Raw genomic sequence first — 19042 nt, 5'->3', positions numbered from 1 at the left:
CTACTGTAGCTGTGAGTCACCAAAGCGTAGAGCATTTCTTCTCCGCTTTCGTCACTGCCGTCTAGCTCTTTCACAGCGTACGTGCCTGAGGGGTTAGCGCGACCACTAGAGCACATCCTTGCCAGGTGTCCCTTCCTGCCGCACTTGTAGCACGTCGCTTTCTTGTGTCTGCACACTTCCGAAACATGAATCGAGCCACATCTCGGGCATTGCGTAGCCTCGGTCATGGATCCATGTCCACGTCCGGACTTCTGCGGATTTATCCTGTGCTTCTGTATGAAGTTCGCAGCACCGTTGTCGTTGAACCTCCTCTCCTGCATAGCCCGGACATTTGTTTCTGCGGTTTCCGCTGCTAGAGCGAAAGCTTCGGCCTCTGCCAAGGTCAACTTCTTCTGAGACAACATGTGTCGTCGAGCTTGTTCATCACGGATTCCGCAGACAATCCGATCCCTCAACATGCGATCCAAAAACTTGTCGAAACTGCAATCTTTTGCGAGACGTCTCAGGTCGGTTATGTAGTCCCGTACCTTTTCGCTTTCCGCTTGGTTCCGCATGAAAAAAGCATAGCTTGCTGCTATCTCGTTGACTTGGGGATCGAAGTGGTTGTCCAGGTGCTGTACGACGGCCTCATAGCTCAGGTGGTTCACCGATTCTGACTGGCACTGGCCTTGAAGTACGCGAACCACGTTGTCACTTAGTGCTGACACAAGAAGCGCACGCTGTTTCCCGGGATCTGATGCTGTGGCCCTCAAAAAAGGCTTCCAAACGGACCCGGTAAGTGTTCCAGCTACTGGTGGTGTCGTCGAACTCAGGTGGCCTGGACGTCATCGTGCAGCCGGTCCTATCCCATACTCATCGCCACTGAAGTAACGGAACGTAGCCGGCGGGTAGTGGCAGATCAAAGAACGCTTTATCGCTTGGTGTCGTTAGTTTTATAACGAAACAGAAAAGGTCACATGACTGGACATGATAGCAAGAGTGCGACACGTGTAATCCGTCTTGCTCATGCTATACATCAGCACGCGGGCTTGATAACGCTACATCACGCGTGCTCGATAACATTACAGCCACCACCACTGTAGATGAATGGATCGTAGTTCTAAAATGCTGTTCCCTATGCAGCGGCCCGCACACCTAACGATGTGAACCTCGTTCCGAAAAGCCGGCCGCCATATATCAATTGAGTCCGCGAAAATGCCACGTTTCCACAAGTTCAGTGTGTGTACAACTATCGTACCTCTGTGAGGATGTTCGTGGCAATAAAAGCATTCCCTGCTCGTATTCATAAAACTATCCAAAGCGATGCGCATCGCGTGCTTGCGAGGACCACGCGCGAGTAAAAGACGAAGCGCCCATCTGCGTTCGATGCTGCACGAGACGCTGCACGAGAGTAACCAGCCAACCGAGCGAGCATCTAGGACACGGTGGCCCCTTCCTTCACGGGTTCCTGGATGCGAAGGCACCCTCACGCAAGGCGTCAACGGCGCACTGATGACGTCCGCCGTCCAGTCTCACTCTGCTACCGACGTGGTGACGGCGGGGCTACGCAGCGGGCATCGACCAGCTAGTTTTCCCTCCCGCTGCGTTGGCACCGCAAGGACTGCAGCAGGCCTCCTGGCCACGTCTTCCAGCGCAAGTGCCACCATGACGCCACGTCGCGCTGCACTCTGGGACCAGCAGTACTACCTGGCATCTCCAGTGTACTGCCGTGCTTCTGGTTCCGGCACGAAAGGCTGCGCTCCTGCAGAGTCATGGCAAGTGATGCTTATTCATTGGCCACAGGTGTATGTAGCTGCCCTGCCGTCAAGTTGAGTTGATTGGCAGAGGTAGCATGGTGCGTCACACGATAGCTTCATATTGAGTCTCACATGCGCCATGCTGAATTCCTGCCCTTTAATTGTTTGGATATAAAACCTCCTCACAATATTCATCCGGAAGAATGGAACGGTTTGTGATGTAATTTTGTTTATTCATTTTAATCCTAAATTTGGAGTCTTAACGTAGGTAATTTAAAGTACGTGTCTATTACAGTCATTTATCCAGTTTTACAGAAATTAAACCAGAAGAAGGGCATAATCAAAGAAGTGCCTCTGTGTGCAGCGTTGTATCCATCTTTTGAACAGATGTTTTGTTTACGCAGTGACCGGGGTTCTACGTTTTTAATATAGGCTGAATAATAGTAGAAACTCATATTTGACTAGGTAATAAGAACTCATGGGAGCATAGTGGCCATCCTGCAGCTCTCTAGAAGTCGAGGTCATGTATTAGATCCAAGACGGGGGGAGGTGGGCTGCAAATTCCTATGAGGGGTGACAACAAAAACGCTCGTGGAGGGTGCATTCGGAGCACGGTATATAACACCCGGTGGTAAAATCACTGCCAGAGTATTCCGACTCATCATTGCATTGTAGTTCCGACACGTAACTCCCGCCCAACCCACGCGAAAAAAAAAGATTACCTGGGGCCCTGTAACGTCAAACTATTGCAATAAGTTTTTATTCCAATCTTCTGACGTCATGTTTGCTTAAACCTCCGACGCCAGCATCACGCGGTGACCTGCAGCGTTGCCTGAACAGCCCAATCACTCTGCTAGTGACTAGGAGGTGACTTTGCTTTCAAAATGAATAACATTGCCTACGTTGAAGTGTTTACTTGTAATCGGCTGCGAGGAGGCGAGGAGCACGCTCAAGTGGACAGCGTTGCGATGGGGCCGAGCCACCTCACTGAAAAAAATAACCGTATGAACAGGGTGGTCTCGGCGTCTGCGATTGGTCCGCTTTCCCTTACTTTGCTTGCGGTGGATGGTCGAAAATCGTGGTGTCGTTCTGCGGAAGGTTAAGAATGCCGCGAAAACGAATCCTCAGCAAAGAAGAGCTGGAACAGCGAGATCGTAAACGTGCCGAAAGGGCTCAAAAAGATTACACGGCCGTGCAAGAAGTTTATTGTACGCGAATAAGCCCATGCTTTCCAGCAGGTGCGAGTAGCCTGTGCCTGAAGGATAGGTGGCTGCCATCTCTTATTCTTTTGAGAACGGGGCATCCTGCGGCTATTCAGAAAAAAAGGTCAGTTTTGTTTGGCATTTTAATGCACAGGGAGGTCAAGAGGATGCATCCCGAAAACTTTTGATCAATAGCCGAGTGCTAATGGCGAAAAGTCTTCGAATCGGAAATTACAATTTTTCTTTTGCTCGGTCAAATCATGCATAATCAGTGTGTACACGTCATATCAGATGGAGAGCTATGGCGGTTTCTGTGACGTCGCGTGACAGACAGGTGAAGTGGGGTTGGTCCAAAAAACTTTTTGAGCAATCGCGGAAGACTGATTTCAGAATTGGAATAGAAGAGTTTGGAATACCTTTGCGTTATAGCGCGCCTGGTAGCTAAATGAATTGTTTATATGAACGACGAAATCATATGTAACTGGCTGTTTCATAATTTCTGTCCATATATAGAACTGGCCATGTATAGAATTGACTTTATTCTGGTGGGGGGCACGCAGTGGGCTTCGACCGACCAGTTTTCGCTCCGGCTGGCCGGGCGCCACAAGGACTGCAGCAGGTGTCCTGGCCACGTCTTCCAGTGCAAGTGCCACCATGAAGCCATGTCGGGCTGCACTCGGGGACCAGTAGCACTGCCTGGCAACTCCAGTGTGCTACCGGGCTTGTGGTTCCGGCACGAAAGGCTGCGCTCCTGCAGAGTCATGGCAAGTGATGCTTCTTCATTGGACATACGTGTTAACCTCCCATATGAATACAACACTCAAACCTCGGCCCTCAGTCCCCAGCAGCTGCGAAGCAACTGACTATGGCATCGGTCAGACCTGTGACGCAGCAGAGGGTGCTAAGAATCCCTGTATCCGGACAGGTCGCCATTGCTATCTGAGCCTGGCAATGTTTAACGCTGGAATGTTACCAAGTGAGTCGAGTCTGGCAGTGCTATTGGAGGAATTAGAGGGCAGTAAACGGGATGTAATAGGGCTCAACGAAGTTAGAAGGACAAAAGAAGCACATACAGCACCGGGGCTTAGCGGAGAAACGAGAACTAGGAGTCGGATTTCTGAATAATAAGAATATAGTTAGTAACATACAGGAATTCTATAGCATTAACGAGAGATGGCAGGTCTCGTTGTGCAACTTATTAAAGGTACAAAATGAAGGTCGTACAGGTCTACGCCCCTACATCCAGTCATGACGACCCGGAAGTCGAAAGCTTCTATGAAGACGTGGAATGGGCGATGGGTAAAGTCAAAAGAAAATACACTATACTGATGAGCGACTTCAATGCCAAGGTAGGCAAGAAGCAGGCTGGAGACAAGTCAGCGGGGGAATATGGCATAGGCATTAGGAATAGCAGGGGAAAGCTATTAGTTCGCTTTGCAGAACAAAATATTATGCGGATAATGAATATCTTCTTCCGCAAACGGGATAGCCGAAAGTGGACGTGTAGGAGCCCGAATGACCAGACTAGAAATGAAATAGTCTTCATATTCTGCGCTAACCCTGGCATCAAACAAGATGTGGACGTGCTCGGCAAGGTGCACTGCAGTGACCATAGGATGGTAAGAAATCGAATTAGCCTTGACCTGAGGAAGCAACGGAAGAAACTGGCACATAAGAATCCGATCAATGAGTTAGCGGTAAGTGGGAAAATAGAGGAATTCCGGATCAAACCGGTATTCCGCTTTAACTCAGGAACAGGACCTTAGTGTTGAAGCAATGAACGACAATCTTCTGAGCACCATTGACGAGTATGGAATAGAAATCGGTGGTAACTCCGTTAGAGAGGATACCAGTAAGCTATCACAGGACACAAAAGATATGATCAATGATCGCCAATGTATGAAAACCTCAAACCCTACAGCTAGAATAGAACTGCCAGAACTTTCGAAGTTAATTAACAAGCGTAAGACAGCTGACATAAGGAAGCATAGTATGGATAGAATTGGACATGCTCTCAGGAACGGAGGAAGCCTAAAAGCAGTGAAGAAGAAACTAGGAATTGGCAAGAATCAAATGTATGCGTTAAGAGACCAAGACGGCAATGTCATTACTAATATGGATGTGATAGTTCAAGTTTCGGAGGAGTTCTATAGAGATTTATACAATACCAGTGGCACATACGACGATAATGGAAGAGAGAATAGTCTAGAGGAGCTTGAAATCCCACAAGTAACGCCGGAAGAAGTAAAGAAAGCCTTGGCAGCTATGCAAAGGGGGAAGTCGGCTGGGGAGGATCAGGTAACATCAGACTTGTTGAAGGATGGTGGGCAGATTGTTCTAGAAAAACTGGCCACCCTGTATACGCAATGCCTCATGACTTCGAGCGTACCGGAATTTTGAAAGAACGCTAACCTAATCCTAATCCATAAGAAAGGGGACGCCAAAGACTTGAAAAATTATAGACCGATCAGCTTACTGTCCGTTGCCTTCAAAGTATTTACTAAGGTAATCGCAAATAGAATCAGGAAAACCTTAGACTTCAGTAAAGCAAAGGACCAGGCAGGATTCCGGAAAGGCTACTCAACAACAGGCCATATTCACACTATCAAGCAGGTGATCTAGAAATGTGTGGAATATAACCAACCCTTATATATGCCTTTCATTGATTACGAGAAAGCGTTTAATTCTGTCGAAACCTCAGCAGTCATGGAGGCATTACGGAATCAGGGTGTAGACGAGCCGTATGTAAACATACTGAGATATCTATAGCGGCTCCACAGCCACCGTAGTTCTCCATAAAGATAGCAACAAAAGCCCAATAAAGAAAGGCGTCAAGCCGGGAGTTACGATCTCTCCAATTCTATTCACAGCCTGTTTACAGGAGGTATTCAGAGACCCGGATTCGGAAGAATTGGGGATAAGAGTTAATGGAGAATACTTTAGTAACTTGCGATTCACTGATGATATTGCCTTGCTTAGTAACTCAGGGGACCAATTGCAATACATGCTCACTGACCTGGACACGCAAAGCATAAGGGTGGGTCTAAAAATTAATCTGCAGAAAACTAAAATAATGTTTAACAGTCTGTGAAAGGAACGGCAACTTACAATAGGTCGCGATGCACTGGAAGTGGTAAGGAATACGTCTACTTAGTACAGGTAGTGACCGCGGATCCGGATCATGAGACGGAAATAATCAGGATAAGAATGGGCTGAGGTGCGTTTGGCAGGCATTCTCAGATCATGAACAGCAGGTTGTCATTGTCCCTCAAGGGAAAAGTGTATAATAGCTGTGTCTTACCAGTACTCACCTACGGCGCAGAAACCTAGAATCTTATGGAAAGGGTTCTACTTAAATTGGGGACGACGCAACGAGTTACAGAAAGAAGAATGATGGGTGTAACGTTAAGGGATAAGAAAAGAGCAGATTGGGTGAGGGAACAAACGCGAGTAAATGACATCTTAGTTGAAATCAAGAAAAAGAAGTGGGCATGGGAGGATGTGTAATGAGGAGGGAAGATAACCGATGGTCATTGTGGGTTACGGACTGGATACCAAGGGAAGGGAAGCGTAGAAGGGGGCGGGAAAAAGTTAGGTGCGCAGATGAGATTAAGAAGTTTGCAGTGACGACATGGCCCCAATTAGTTGATGACCAGGGTAGTTGGAGAAATATGGGAGAGGCCTTTTCCCTGCAGTGGGCGTAACGAGTATGATGATGATGATGATGGTGATGAGTGTTAATAGCTGCGCTGCCGTCAAGTTGAGTTGGTAGGCCGAGATAGTTCGGTGCGTCACGGGATATGGTCATATTGAATCTAAGATGCGCCATGCTGAATATCTGTCCTTGAACAGTTTGGATAGAAAACCTCCTCACAATATTCATCAGTAAGAATGGAACGGTCTCTCATGTATATTTGTTTATTAATTTTAATCCTAAAGTTGGAGTCTTAGTGTAGGTAATTGTAAGTGCGTGTCTATGACAGTCATTCATCCAGTTTTACAGAAATTAAACACGAAGAAGCGCATAATCAAAGAGGTGCCTCTGTGTGCAGCCTTGTACCCATCTTTAGAACAGATGTTTTGTTTACGCAGTAACCGTGGTTCTACGTTTTTAATATAGACTCAATTGCCGCGGGAACTATGCCGTGTCGGTGTGTGTGCAGGTGGCGGCTGCGAGTGCCAGACCCACAGGTTGCCAATGGTGGCATTGCGGGCCTATAGTTTGCTGGCAGTGTCACTGGACCCATGCCACATCTCGCTGCCCTGTGACCCTGCGTATCACGAGCCGCACCAAGAGGTTACTGAGCGAGACCCGGGTCCGGATCCAGATAGCCAATCCGGTGATGGATCAGATGCTGAAGGACAAGTTGGATGCGGTGAGAAGATGCATTTCAGCTGTATTAATGCGTTCGCATTCTTTGGATACTTCATATGCTTCCAGGGGGCTATGTACCTATTTATGTATCTATGTTTGTACCTAACCGTTTTCCTGCCTGCCTGGGTCACTGGCTAGTCTGTGGTTGGGCTGCTGTGCTGAGGTAATGGTGTTCGAAACCAGCCGTCAGATCAAGGGCCTTATAACGTAAAACTATTCCGATATGTTTTTATTCAATCTCCTGACGTCAAATTTGCGTGACCGCCGACACAAGTGGTGGTGACCCGCACCGTTGCTTCAACTGCCCAATCAAATGCCGTCTTAGATTATAGGTCACTTTTCTTTGCTTTCAAAACGAATAAGATTGCCTACATTGAGTCGTTTTTCGTTTGTAATTGGCTCCCAGGAGTCGAGGAGCACGCTCAAGTGGAGAGGGTTTCGATGGGGCTGAGCCAGCACACTGAAAATAGATAACTGGAGGAAAAGGGCGATGCCGGTGCCTGCACTTGGTTCGCTTTCCCTTACTTAGCTTGCGGTGTTTGGCTGAAAATCGTGGTGGCGTGCAACGGAAGGTTAAGAATGCCGCTAAAATGAATCCTCAGCAAGGAAGATTTGGCAGAACTAGCTTGTAAACGTGCCGAAAGTACTCGAAAACGTTACACGGTCGCGCAGAAAATTTTATTATACGCAAATAAACCCTCTCTCTCGGACAGGTGCAAATAGCCAGTGCCTGTGCGATTGGCGGCAGCCATCTTTTATCCCTTTCGGAACGAGGCAACTTGTGGCTATCGAGAAAAAAAATTGTTTTGTTCGGCATAGTAATTCATCTTTAATGCGTACGCGACGCTTTGACGCGGGCAAGTTTTTGGCGGTTTTGTGACGTTGCATAACAGGCAGGTGAAGTGGGTGCAGCCCGAAAACTTTTGACCAGTAGCAGTAGGCTAATGGCGAAAAGGCGTCAAATGAGAAAACTTTTTCTTTTTTTCAGTCCAATCATGCATAATCAGTGTGTACACGTCATATCAGATGGGGAGCTACCGCGGTTATTGTGGTCTTGCGTGACAGACAGGAGAAATGAGGGTGGTCCAAAAAAAGTTTTTGACCAATCACAGAGGGCTCATTGCAGCATTGGAATAGAAAAGTTTGGAATAGCTTTACGTTATAAGGCCCCAAGTTGGGTCAATGAGTAGAGTTGAACCTCGCAATTATGAAATCAAAAGTTTTGCATTTCCGAGGATTTCATTGTTGCGAAATGAAGCAGCACAGATAGGCAATGCATCGCGGGACAAAACTTTAATGTCCGAATTTCGTTAGCCTACATTGGCAAGCTAGCTTGAGGATATAGAACCACATTGCCGACAGCACAAAGTCCGCCGCATGTGTCAATCAGCAGTGGCAGCACTGTCGTGGAGCAGTATTCTTGGTCAATTGCTTTCGGAGATACGATAACTTCTGTGACAGGTTGCATAACTCGTCACCGAACACAGAGGAACAGCGCTCCACGCATGCAGCAGCATTTCTCCAGCACACGCTATTGGCTGTAGGCACCGACGCATCCGGTGCTGAGTGCGAAAGTGATCGTATCTTGTATACCCGAAGGAAGTCGGATACCAAAAGCAGATTTCTTGAAGCAAGGAATGCGTATTCCCGGATGACCGCTCAATTACGGCCTGATACGTGGCACTCCTTGCTGCGATTGCCATCTGAAGGGCTATAAACAATTCTATGTCGGTGGTACGTGGATTTCTTTGTTTTTGCTGCATTTTTTGCACTACACACTGCACTAGTGTGCAATAAATTTGGAGGACGCATTAAGCTTTGCCTTTGAGAGCGGAACGCGATAGCATTCAAAGATCCCCGACTCTTTCTCACGCTTCCTGGCAACTGCAGCGTATGTAACTGTAATGTTTGCAGTGAAACGCTCGCAGCGAACGATATGCACGAAGGCGGGCTTTCTGGTAGAAACGCGGCCTCTCGCAATGGCCGCGATGGATGGATGGATGTTATGAGCATCCCCTTTGGAACGGGGTGGTGGGCTACGCCACCAAGCCTTATTTTATCGGCTAATGCCCTACCTATGTCAAAAAAGAACAAAAGAAAGGAAAGAAACACGATGAATTCCCACAACGAAAGCTTCTGAACCGCTATTGTGAACTTTGTTTTTGTATGCCTCCGTTGTTTGTCGTTTCGCGTGTGTTTGCCGATGCATGGATGGATGTTATGAGCATCCCCTTTGGAAAAGGGTAGTGGGTTGCGCCACGAAGCTCTTCCTATTATACTGCCTGATGTCCTACTTAGGTTCAAAAAGAATAAAGACCGCGCGATAAACTCTCATAACTGTATTTTCTTACCCCCTATTGAGAACTTTGCTTTTGTATGTCTCTATTTTTTGTAGTTTCCCTACTTCCACCAATCTTCCAATCGCCTCTTACTAATCTCGATGTGGACATGTTTACTTCCCCCTGCTCTCGCTGAACCCAAGAGCTCCGAGGAGTCCAGTAGTGCCTAAATTGATCGCTGGGCAGGTATCTTCATTTTCTAATAAAACATGCGCCATCGTTTCCCTAGCCTTACTGCAGCAAGCACATGCTTCTTCTTCGTTCTTATATTTCGCTTTGTAGGTGCGTGTTTCTAAGGCATCCTGATCTCACTTCGAAAAAGTAATCAGCTTCTATTTGAGTTATCATAAATTGGTTCTTTCCTAATTTTGTTTCTTCCTCTTAAGTAGTTACTCATGGCAGGTTTCTTTTCCACTGCCACCACCCATGAGAATATTTCAGCCGCTCTTACTTTCCACTTGATGTTCTTTGTTGCGCGGCGATGTGGCGGAGGTGAGCGCCATCTGGAACTCTTTCAAGGAAGCAGGCGCGCTGCTCTGTGGACTTCGAGATATGTACACGCCGGCGTGTGCAAATAGCGGATGCCGTCTCCAGTCTATGCATTGTAGAAACGCTGGAAAAGGGGTTTGTTTGATTGTCTGCATAACAGAATTATGTTTTCTCTATATTACATCCGAGAGCTATCATGTCTGTAGGTTTGTGTAAGTCGTAGTTTACGATTTTCCCGCCTATTTAGCTTGAGAAATTCCGTTCAGTGTATTCCTTACGTTACATGAAGGGCCTGGGTTCGCGTGGTGCCTGCAGAGTCGGTTAGGCTTCCGAACATTTCTGCCGATGTGACGTCCGATGTCGAACGCGGGATGCTGACGCCCGATTTTCTGCGACACGGGCTCCTTAATCCTATCGTGTTAAAACCATCGTAATATGCCGGTATAGACGCGTGTCGCTTCAAACGGGCAACCAACAAACAAGATGGCGGCGGTGGCGTGGTCCGGCGCGATCGCTACCCTCGCTTGGTTACTTTTGTAAACAAAAATGGTGGCACCCACACAAGTGTAATGTGGTAGTATTTTACGCAATTTTAGTGCAAAGCAATAGCATTTGAGCACATTTTGGAGCCTGCTAGCTTTGCGCGAGTAGGTTATATGCGGTGTTGCGTTACAGCGAATGTCGGTGATGCGAGAGTGTAGGGCAGTGACATTTTGTTGCCGAGAAGTTCGAAATGCATTGAATCATATGGGCGTTCGCCAGAGATACGAAAATATTTCGTTGTTGTGAAAATTTCGCGAAATTTTGTCATCGCAGATTTGGACTGCATGTGCCTATGTGTACATACGTGCCGCTCTTCAATGAACCTGTTTCACGCAGACATATGGGTCACTGTAGATGATGGACTGGGTAGGTACCACTGTTCGAAGAAACTTTTTGACCTGGATTTGGAGCACTCTGTATGTGCTGCCCAGTCTGTGCTGGGGAGGTATTCTGTGGGAGTCCACTAGGTGGACTCTTACAGAATACCCCCTCCCCTCGGTCTTCAGTGAACCTCTTTGGTGCCAGCTCAGATCACTGGCTATGTGCCAGTGTGCGCCACTCTCCAAAGAATATCTTTGATGGCAAATTGGCTAACAGGGTATGTGCCACTGGGAATTTTCCGCTCTGCAATGACAGATAAAACTTCTCCGATTCTGAGCAGAATGAAACCCATGTCAACAGGTTTCCTCAAGGACAGCAACCCAATGCATTAGTACGCTGCGCCACAAATGCACTAGGCGTGTGCTGCTTTCAATGAACCTCTCGCCAACCTGGGTCACTGAGCAGGTGCCACTGAATATGCAGCAAGTGAGTGAACAATTGACAGCATTTGCAGGCACCAGTGCACCATGCTTCTCGTCTTGGAGGCCACGCGCAGACTTCTTGGCAGTGCCGCTAGATGGCGCAGCGTGTCCAGAAAGAAGCATGAGAGAGGAGCTCTGTTGTGGCGTAACCCATTTCTCAGCATTCACTCACACCAGCACACTATACATTTTGGAAGCCATGAGCAGGCTTCTTGGCTGGTGCTGAATGTTCTTAAGAAAGAGCGAAAGAGGAATCCTGCAGCAGTACACGCCTAATACATAACTCGTTTTGACGGTGGCAATACGTTGTCGCTATATTGATTCAATGCTAACGCATTACCGTCAACAGTCATCATGAGATCGGTTGTGCAGGAGTTTTGTTTAGTTACTTTTTGAAGGCACTCGGTAATCGGATACCTTTAGAACCCCCCGAATTCAGTTTCACTTTGGCATATAAGTTCTGCAGCAATATGCGAGGTGGACAGAGCTTCATGAAATAGAGAAAGCATCATTCATCTAGGTGTCACGCAAAATCTGCAAGGGAAGCCCATATGGGTTTCTCAAAGAAAATTAGTCCTGGTGCAGGGATTGATCTCAGTGGCAAGACCTTTCCAGGGCAATTACTCCATACTACTGGACAACTTTTCATTGCAGGAAGTGAAGGCTACAAAGATGCATTGCTGCACCAAGTAGTCCAGCAGGGTTTGACAGAGCTTTCACTTTCTTGGTGCAGATATTGAGTCAGCGTTGCTTCTACATACGACAGTTTTGTATTGTTCAAAAACAGACGAGAAAAAACTGAGGAAAAAGTCAGTTTAACACTGCGTAGTGTATTTAGCCTCAATTTTGCTATAGTGAATGAGATGTTCATTTTCTCTTCCCCAGCTTAAACTGACATGGTTGAGAAAGTGGAACTATGTTGAAGTGCGCTCTTGCTTGTGTGCGCGTTTCCTTCATAGCTTTCCCTTGATTGGCACAGAAAGTTGCCCGTTTGCATACCATCTGAGCTCTACCAGGAAGCTACCAGAGCAGCATCTAGTTAATCATCCCGTGGTGGAGAGATGCAGAATACAACAAATCGATTCTGCAGAAATCCACAAGGTGAAAAAAGCTTCATGAAAGGAAAAAAAATTGTGTGGCTTCATTCCCTAAACCAAGACAAATATCTTAACTGCAACACTTTCTTTCTGAGAAACAGAGATACTGATATGGGTTTTATTTGTAGTTTCATGCTACTCACGGGTAAATGACAATTTTCTCTGAACAACCATGATCTTATTTCATAAGTGATGGATTTAATTTCTAAGTTAGCACAGCACAATGCAAAAAGTGAACTGAGGTTACACTCAGTGGCAAACTGCCAGAAACAGCTATCGATCGAAACTGCTCATTATTTTGCGACACCTTTTGCAACACCTTTTGTTATTTGGTGTGCTCAAAAAGTGACACTTTATTGTTGGTTTTGTTGTTGATAGGTGATGCAACAGTCAGCAAAATCCTCTCTATTTTTCCACCAGTCATTCTGTCTGGTTTTTGAAACATGATGTCTAGGGATTTTTTTCACAGCCATCATGAATGATGACCTCCATAAATTACTATTCCCGACTAAAGAATGTGGCACAATTGGTTAGCTACATATCCTTAAATCACATTTAACTCCTGGTGACCCCATGAATATACGAATGCCAATAAGGTCTGTTTAACCTTCTAGCTCTCACGTTGTGTTGTAAAAAAAAGTGTACAGAATGACACAATATTTTTTATCCCAGCAAATTATTGTGCGTTACATCCACACTTGTACATTACGTACAAAGGCGTAGCATGACCTAGCTTCTTGCTCTGTGCTGGGCGTCTTGCCTAGTATATACAGTAGGCAGTCTTTCACACAGCTGAGGCATGAAGAGGGAAGAAAGGTTACGGCATGCTAATGTATAAACGTTAGCATGGAGTTCAAACAAAAAACATTTCCTTAGTGGTGCTGGTTGGTATGTTGCAAATGGTTGGTATTCGTATAGTCCAGTGGAACCTTAAAGTACATTACCATCTCAGTTGGGAGCTGCAGTTGATCGTTAAATGTGAAGCGATGGTGATCACTGAATGTTTCCAATGAGTAAAGAAATCATTTGTGTGTCATAAGCAATGTTTGCACATCATACATGGAGCTTGGCAGGCCTTGTAATGCATTGGGCAGATATTGGTGGTCTGTTAGCCCTTTGTTTCGATGGTGGCGAAATGCGAAAACACCCGTGTACTTAGATTTAGGTGTACGTTAAAGAACCCCAGGTGCTCAAAATTCCCGGAGCCCTCCACTACGGCGTGCCTCATAATCAGAAAGTTATTTTGGCACGTAAAACCCCATAATTTAATTTAATTTTTTTGTTAGCCATTTGAGGGTCGATGATTTTCGTCATATGCAACCGCCCAGGGTCGATTTCTTTATTGCAGATTCCAATTCTTCTGAGGGACATATTTCTAAAAAAATTTACCGTAATGTTTCTAGGGTGACCGTAAAGTGAGAATAAACATTTTGCGTTGGTATACATGCACTCTTCACTCATAAAAAACAGTAAGAAAAAAGGAAATAAACTTATAAGATTTAAAAATTTGATGCATTTTTATACGCATAGTTCAAGGCTTTGAATATGTGCACACAAGAATGTTTTGCAACTCTCACCTGTTCCTGCTCTTAGACTAATATTTACTTGCATAGCGTAATCAAACTGCGTAGATGCGCGCACTCAAGAAAACGGCGTGGTTGTGTGTCTGTGAAAAAAAATCTGAACGTTTGACAAACTTCCGCTAACCTTCGTCTTATCGCCAACCAGAGGCAATTAGTTTTTGCGAATGTCCAAAAAAAAAAGCAACGGAAACGCATGCATGGCGGCATCCTTCCTATATGCACCCTTGTGAGCACTAAACGAGTGAGAAACAAGCGGTAGCCCTTTGAGCGATTAGTAACGAGATAGCCATCAGTGTTGCAAGCGAAAGAAGCCGACACCGCCCGCAAAACAAAACCCAAACCACCGCCCGCTCGTGTGTGTGCCAGTGCGCGAGAGCACACTCACTCTAAAACAAAAAATGCAACGATATCTGAGCGAGGGAGGCGCAAAAAAAAATTCCCTGTATTCCCACATAGTGGCAGCACATGATAGATAAGAAAAAGTCAAGGAATTTGTGTGCTTTTTAAACGTGCAGATGGTGCCGTAAATATATGGCATCGACCATTTTTGGACTTGTTCGCAGCGGCGTATATTCACGTCATTGACCCTTGAAGGGTTAGTTACAGAATGGGTGCTAAGAGAAGGGAAGCACAGTTGAGAACAGCAGAGGATTAGGCAGTGTGATGACAGTGGGAAATCTGCAGGCATAAGACGGCGTCACCTGGCTCAAGATGGGTAACTGAAGGTCAGTGGCAGAGGCCTTCATCCTGCATTGAGCATAAATAGCCTGATGACGATATCTTCATTAATGTGACGTCGCATAACATCCAACACATTTAGCATTAACAACAAGCATCTGCATCGAATAAGCTTTGCGTCCACCAATTTCTGTAATTTTTCTTTTCCTTACCACCTCCAGGTACGACAACTTCTTATGCGCTGGACGGGTGTTCAGGACGTCCAAATACAGCGACAGGATGACTTCGACAACAAGTACATTGTGGTGACGGCGATGGGCCGAGACTGGCAGATTTTGTTGCTTGAAGAGCTGCTCCTACAACGCTGGCTGCCACAGGCTATTGACTGTGGAGACCTTCACAGGTTTCTAGGGAACAATGGCCAGGCTGGCCCAGCAAAGTGGGGCTCTAGGAGCCTGGAATCTGCACAGCGCTGAGTACTTTTTGCTCAAGTGGCCAACATTGTGTGATCAGGCAAGGCACCGTTTGATAAGCTGTGATAAAGAAATTATTCATTTTGTTTTTAATGGACACACCCATCATCAGAGGGGACTTGCGAACTCAAGACTGCATGCAATTTTCAATTTCGTGAGACGTTAATAGTGTTTACATTTGATTTTCTTAAGTGTGCTCTAGCATGTGCGTGAGCTAAGAGTTCTTCAACAAGGTTGCCTATGTGTGGGATTCCGTGAAAAATGCACACATTGTTGGGAATTGTACAAATGAATTCCTGTTTCCACACGTGCACTTGACGTGCACACTTGTTGCCTCTGTTTGTGTTGCATTGGTGAATGTACTCCGGATTGAAATACAGGAAAACAGTCATTAGTGAAGCATATGTTGTAGAATTACTTCATTATTTATCATACCCCTGCTTTTAAAAGACCTTTTTTATACAAAGGCTCTCCAAGAGGTGGTATAATGTATTGTGTTTATGCTGTTTTGTAACCGGGTTTTTATGTCCCACTGCCACTTTTTAACATTGCCTTAGAAATTGTTCTTGCCCTTTGGTAACATACTAGTGTGCTTTCTCGTTGCATTAAAACAATTTTTTTTACTTGACAAAGCATTGCCATGATGTGACATTTTTAAATGGAGCACTAGAACTGCAATTTTGTGCAATACTGCCTTTTCAGATTCTATTAACTTTTGTGCTTGTCAGTGGTCAGAACAATTCTCTGCCCACATCGCCAGTGGGATCAGGCAGCCATAGACTGTTGATGTTAAGTAGCAAGAATCGAGCGGAAGGCATCGCTACAAAATTGCCATCCACCTGTGGAGCTAGGATATGACGAAAAACAATTGCGGTAAAATCAATCTCGCGATATGCCTTCGTGCAATCTCGTCCAATATGCCTTTTGCAGTCTTTCTTCCATAATGTTGTCACTTAGTCGCTTGATAATTATGGGTGTGTACAGGTAAACTCACTCAATATGCATTGCCTTTTCTAAAGTGTTGTCACTTAGTTGCTCAATGTGTGTGTGCACTGCCTTTATTTAGGATACCGACTGCATGAGGCCTTGTTCAAGGATATCTATGCAAGCACTCTTTGCATCCATGAAAAAAAAAGCTTAACTTAATACTAAATGCATTTTGATTACCTCAACGTTATCCAATTACTGTGCCACCATAAGCATCCGTACGCTAAAAAAATTTGAAGTGGATAATAAGCATGTACGCAGTGATAACTAAGTCGCATCTGACATGAAAATATTTTCGTTGGAGCGTTAGCTTCTTTGTAAACATCATGGAGGATGGAAAAAAATACGAGGAATCATACCGCAAGGCGACTGAAGCCAAACCTCATGGAGGCCTGGTGGCCCAACAGGTGATGGCACATCAAGGTGCGCGGTTGGTTTTACTGCTTCCGCTCTGCAGGCAGAGCTACGGCAGGGCAGCTGAACAAGCATGCACTGAATAAAAACTACTGGCGTAGCTAGTAGCTAGTAGTAGTAGCTAGTAGCAGCTAGGGAACCAAATGTCTCGGCAAATTTTTATTATTGCTCCCTGATCTCGACGCAAGAGGTGACGTGTTGGGGCACCACTGTGGCTTCACGGGGCGTTTGCTTGCCAAGGCTGGATGCATGACGTAACGTTCCCTCCTTATTTTTCCTTCCTCCGTGGTAAACATATTAACTTTCATGGAACACCACATTACCAGAGATGTGAACTGCATCAACAATGCTAGTAGTGTCATCTTGTCGAACTTCGTTCAGCCGCGCCGCATCAGGCACATTGCCGTGTTGCCTGGTTGAGCTCATAAAAGAAAAAATAATTTGTGTTAACGATCTGGTCACTGTCGACCCCAGTAGCTAAGTACAATATGGTCATTTACAGCAACAATACCTTTGTTTCAACTTGGTACCACCAGGCGGCACCCTTAACCCACCCGTTCACATTTATAACCTAACATTTTGCAAATGGCATAAGGTTTACGTACAAAGTGAAACTCACTATTATAACTAATATTCGTTACCATATATATGTTACATGTTCTCTACCACAGGTGTGCTTTAAAACCACGGCGCTGCAGTTTTGCTTTCCCTTCCTTCATTCTTCTCCGCCCTTAAACTGGCTCTCTTCACTACTACACGCAGAGACAAAGCAACAACGCGCGCATGCGATCCCATAGATGAGATGAATATTTACAATTATTATTAGGGTTATAATTAAATCCGAATGCTGATTGCTGTGCTATCATTTGTTAACGAAGCTTTCCCTCAAGTCTAACTATTTTAAGGCACTTTTTCGTGTGCGTATCATAGCCGCGCACGCTTATATCGCCTTCCTTTTCTCTACCACGGGTGTGCTTTAAAACCACGGCGTTGCAATTTTGCTTTCCCTTCCTTCATTCTTCTCCGCCCTTAAACTGGCTCTCTTCACTACTACACGCAGAGACAAAGCAACAACGGGCGCATGCGATCCCATAGATGAGATGAATACATATAAATATAGAAAATTATCAGTCATAGCTCTCGTAGTATAGCCTTCTGGGCCATTTCCTTTCTTCTTTTTTTGAAAGTAGTCCTATTAGGGTTATTATAATTACACGAAAGTATTTCGCCCTCGTCAGCAGCAGCCCTTGAGATAGCTATTCTGGCGGCTAGCTTCCCACGCTTTGCGTGCCGCCCTCGCACCTGTTTAAGCTTTTCCTAGACCAAAGAGCTATACTAATATGTCCGCGCAACCTTGAGCGATCGGAAAGCGCGTTTTCCCCTCTTGGCGGGCGGAGAGGGGAGGCTTCGTTCCGGCCGCGAAGCTCCCAACATCTCAGTAAGGTGCCTGGTGGTGTCGTGCTGACGATGCCCTCTCGGTGAGCGCATATTTCTCCCCCTCATCTTTTAAGAGGTTCAATACTTACAAGCATTTGTCTCGCAAACCATATTTATTTCAGGGGAATTTCCCATTTCTCAATAATTTCTCTTGTCGTATTCGAGTGCTGATTGCCGTGTTATAGTTTGTTAACGAAGCTTTCCCCTCAAGTCTAAATAGTTTAGGCAGTTTGTCGTGTGCATATAATGGCCACGCACGCTTATATCGCCTTCCGTTTCTCTACCACGGTTGCGCTTTAAAACCACGGCGCTGCAATTTTACTTCAGAGACTTTACTTTCCTCCCTTCTTCCCCGCCCTTAAACTCGCTCTCTTCACTACTACACGCAGAGACAAAGCAACAACGCGCGCATTAGATCCCATAGATGAGATGAATATTTACAATTATTATTAGGGTTATAATTATATTCGAATGCTGATTGCTGTGCTATCGTTTGTTAACGAAGCTTTCCCTCAAGTCTAACTATTTGAAGGCAGTTTTTCGTGTGCGTATATAGCCACGCACGCTTATTCATACGCTAAATCAGTCGAAGTCCAATCGGTTCTCGTTACATAACGATTCATCATTCTTGCTCAAATAGTGACGTTTACTTATTTTGTGCTGATCACCTGGAAAGAAATCATGCACACTACTGATTAACTTTTAGCCTTTCTTCAAGCTTTCATGTGAGCGCGATTTCCACAAATATTTGTATACAGCTCGAAATAAAGTATAATTGAAAACACATTAAGCGAACTTTCAAATTCTGATGCAACATCGCATCGAGTTTCTTACCCCTCCGCATCACTTTCTTTCCCTGCACAGACTGGCACATATAATGTGGCGT

General features: G+C 45.6%; 1 protein-coding gene across 1 annotated transcript; it reads left to right on the top strand.

Annotated features, from left to right (window-relative positions):
* Nucleotides 1-1105: 1105 nt before the first annotated feature.
* Nucleotides 1106-15950, top strand: LOC135913484 (uncharacterized). The gene is made up of 4 exons (XM_065446052.2): nucleotides 1106-1754; nucleotides 3499-3702; nucleotides 7102-7314; nucleotides 15067-15950. The coding sequence occupies exons 1-4, from the start codon at nucleotides 1752-1754 to the stop codon at nucleotides 15319-15321; spliced, it is 675 nt and encodes a 224-aa protein (XP_065302124.1). The 5' UTR covers nucleotides 1106-1751; the 3' UTR covers nucleotides 15322-15950.
* Nucleotides 15951-19042: the final 3092 nt, after the last annotated feature.

The sequence above is a fragment of the Dermacentor albipictus genome, unplaced genomic scaffold (assembly GCF_038994185.2).
Source record: "Dermacentor albipictus isolate Rhodes 1998 colony unplaced genomic scaffold, USDA_Dalb.pri_finalv2 scaffold_14, whole genome shotgun sequence".
Lineage (NCBI taxonomy): Eukaryota > Metazoa > Arthropoda > Arachnida > Ixodida > Ixodidae > Dermacentor > Dermacentor albipictus.
The sequence above is the reverse complement of the archived record's forward strand: the minus strand, read 5'-3'. Positions and strand labels throughout refer to the sequence as shown.

Excerpts from the sequence above, each read along its gene's own strand:
- LOC135913484 (XM_065446052.2), top strand. Across the intron at positions 3,703-7,101 it reads TGCGCTCCTGCAGAGTCATG|GTGGCGGCTGCGAGTGCCAG; the intron begins GCAAGTGATGCT and ends GTGTGTGTGCAG. Across the intron at positions 7,315-15,066 it reads TGAAGGACAAGTTGGATGCG|GTACGACAACTTCTTATGCG; the intron begins GTGAGAAGATGC and ends TACCACCTCCAG.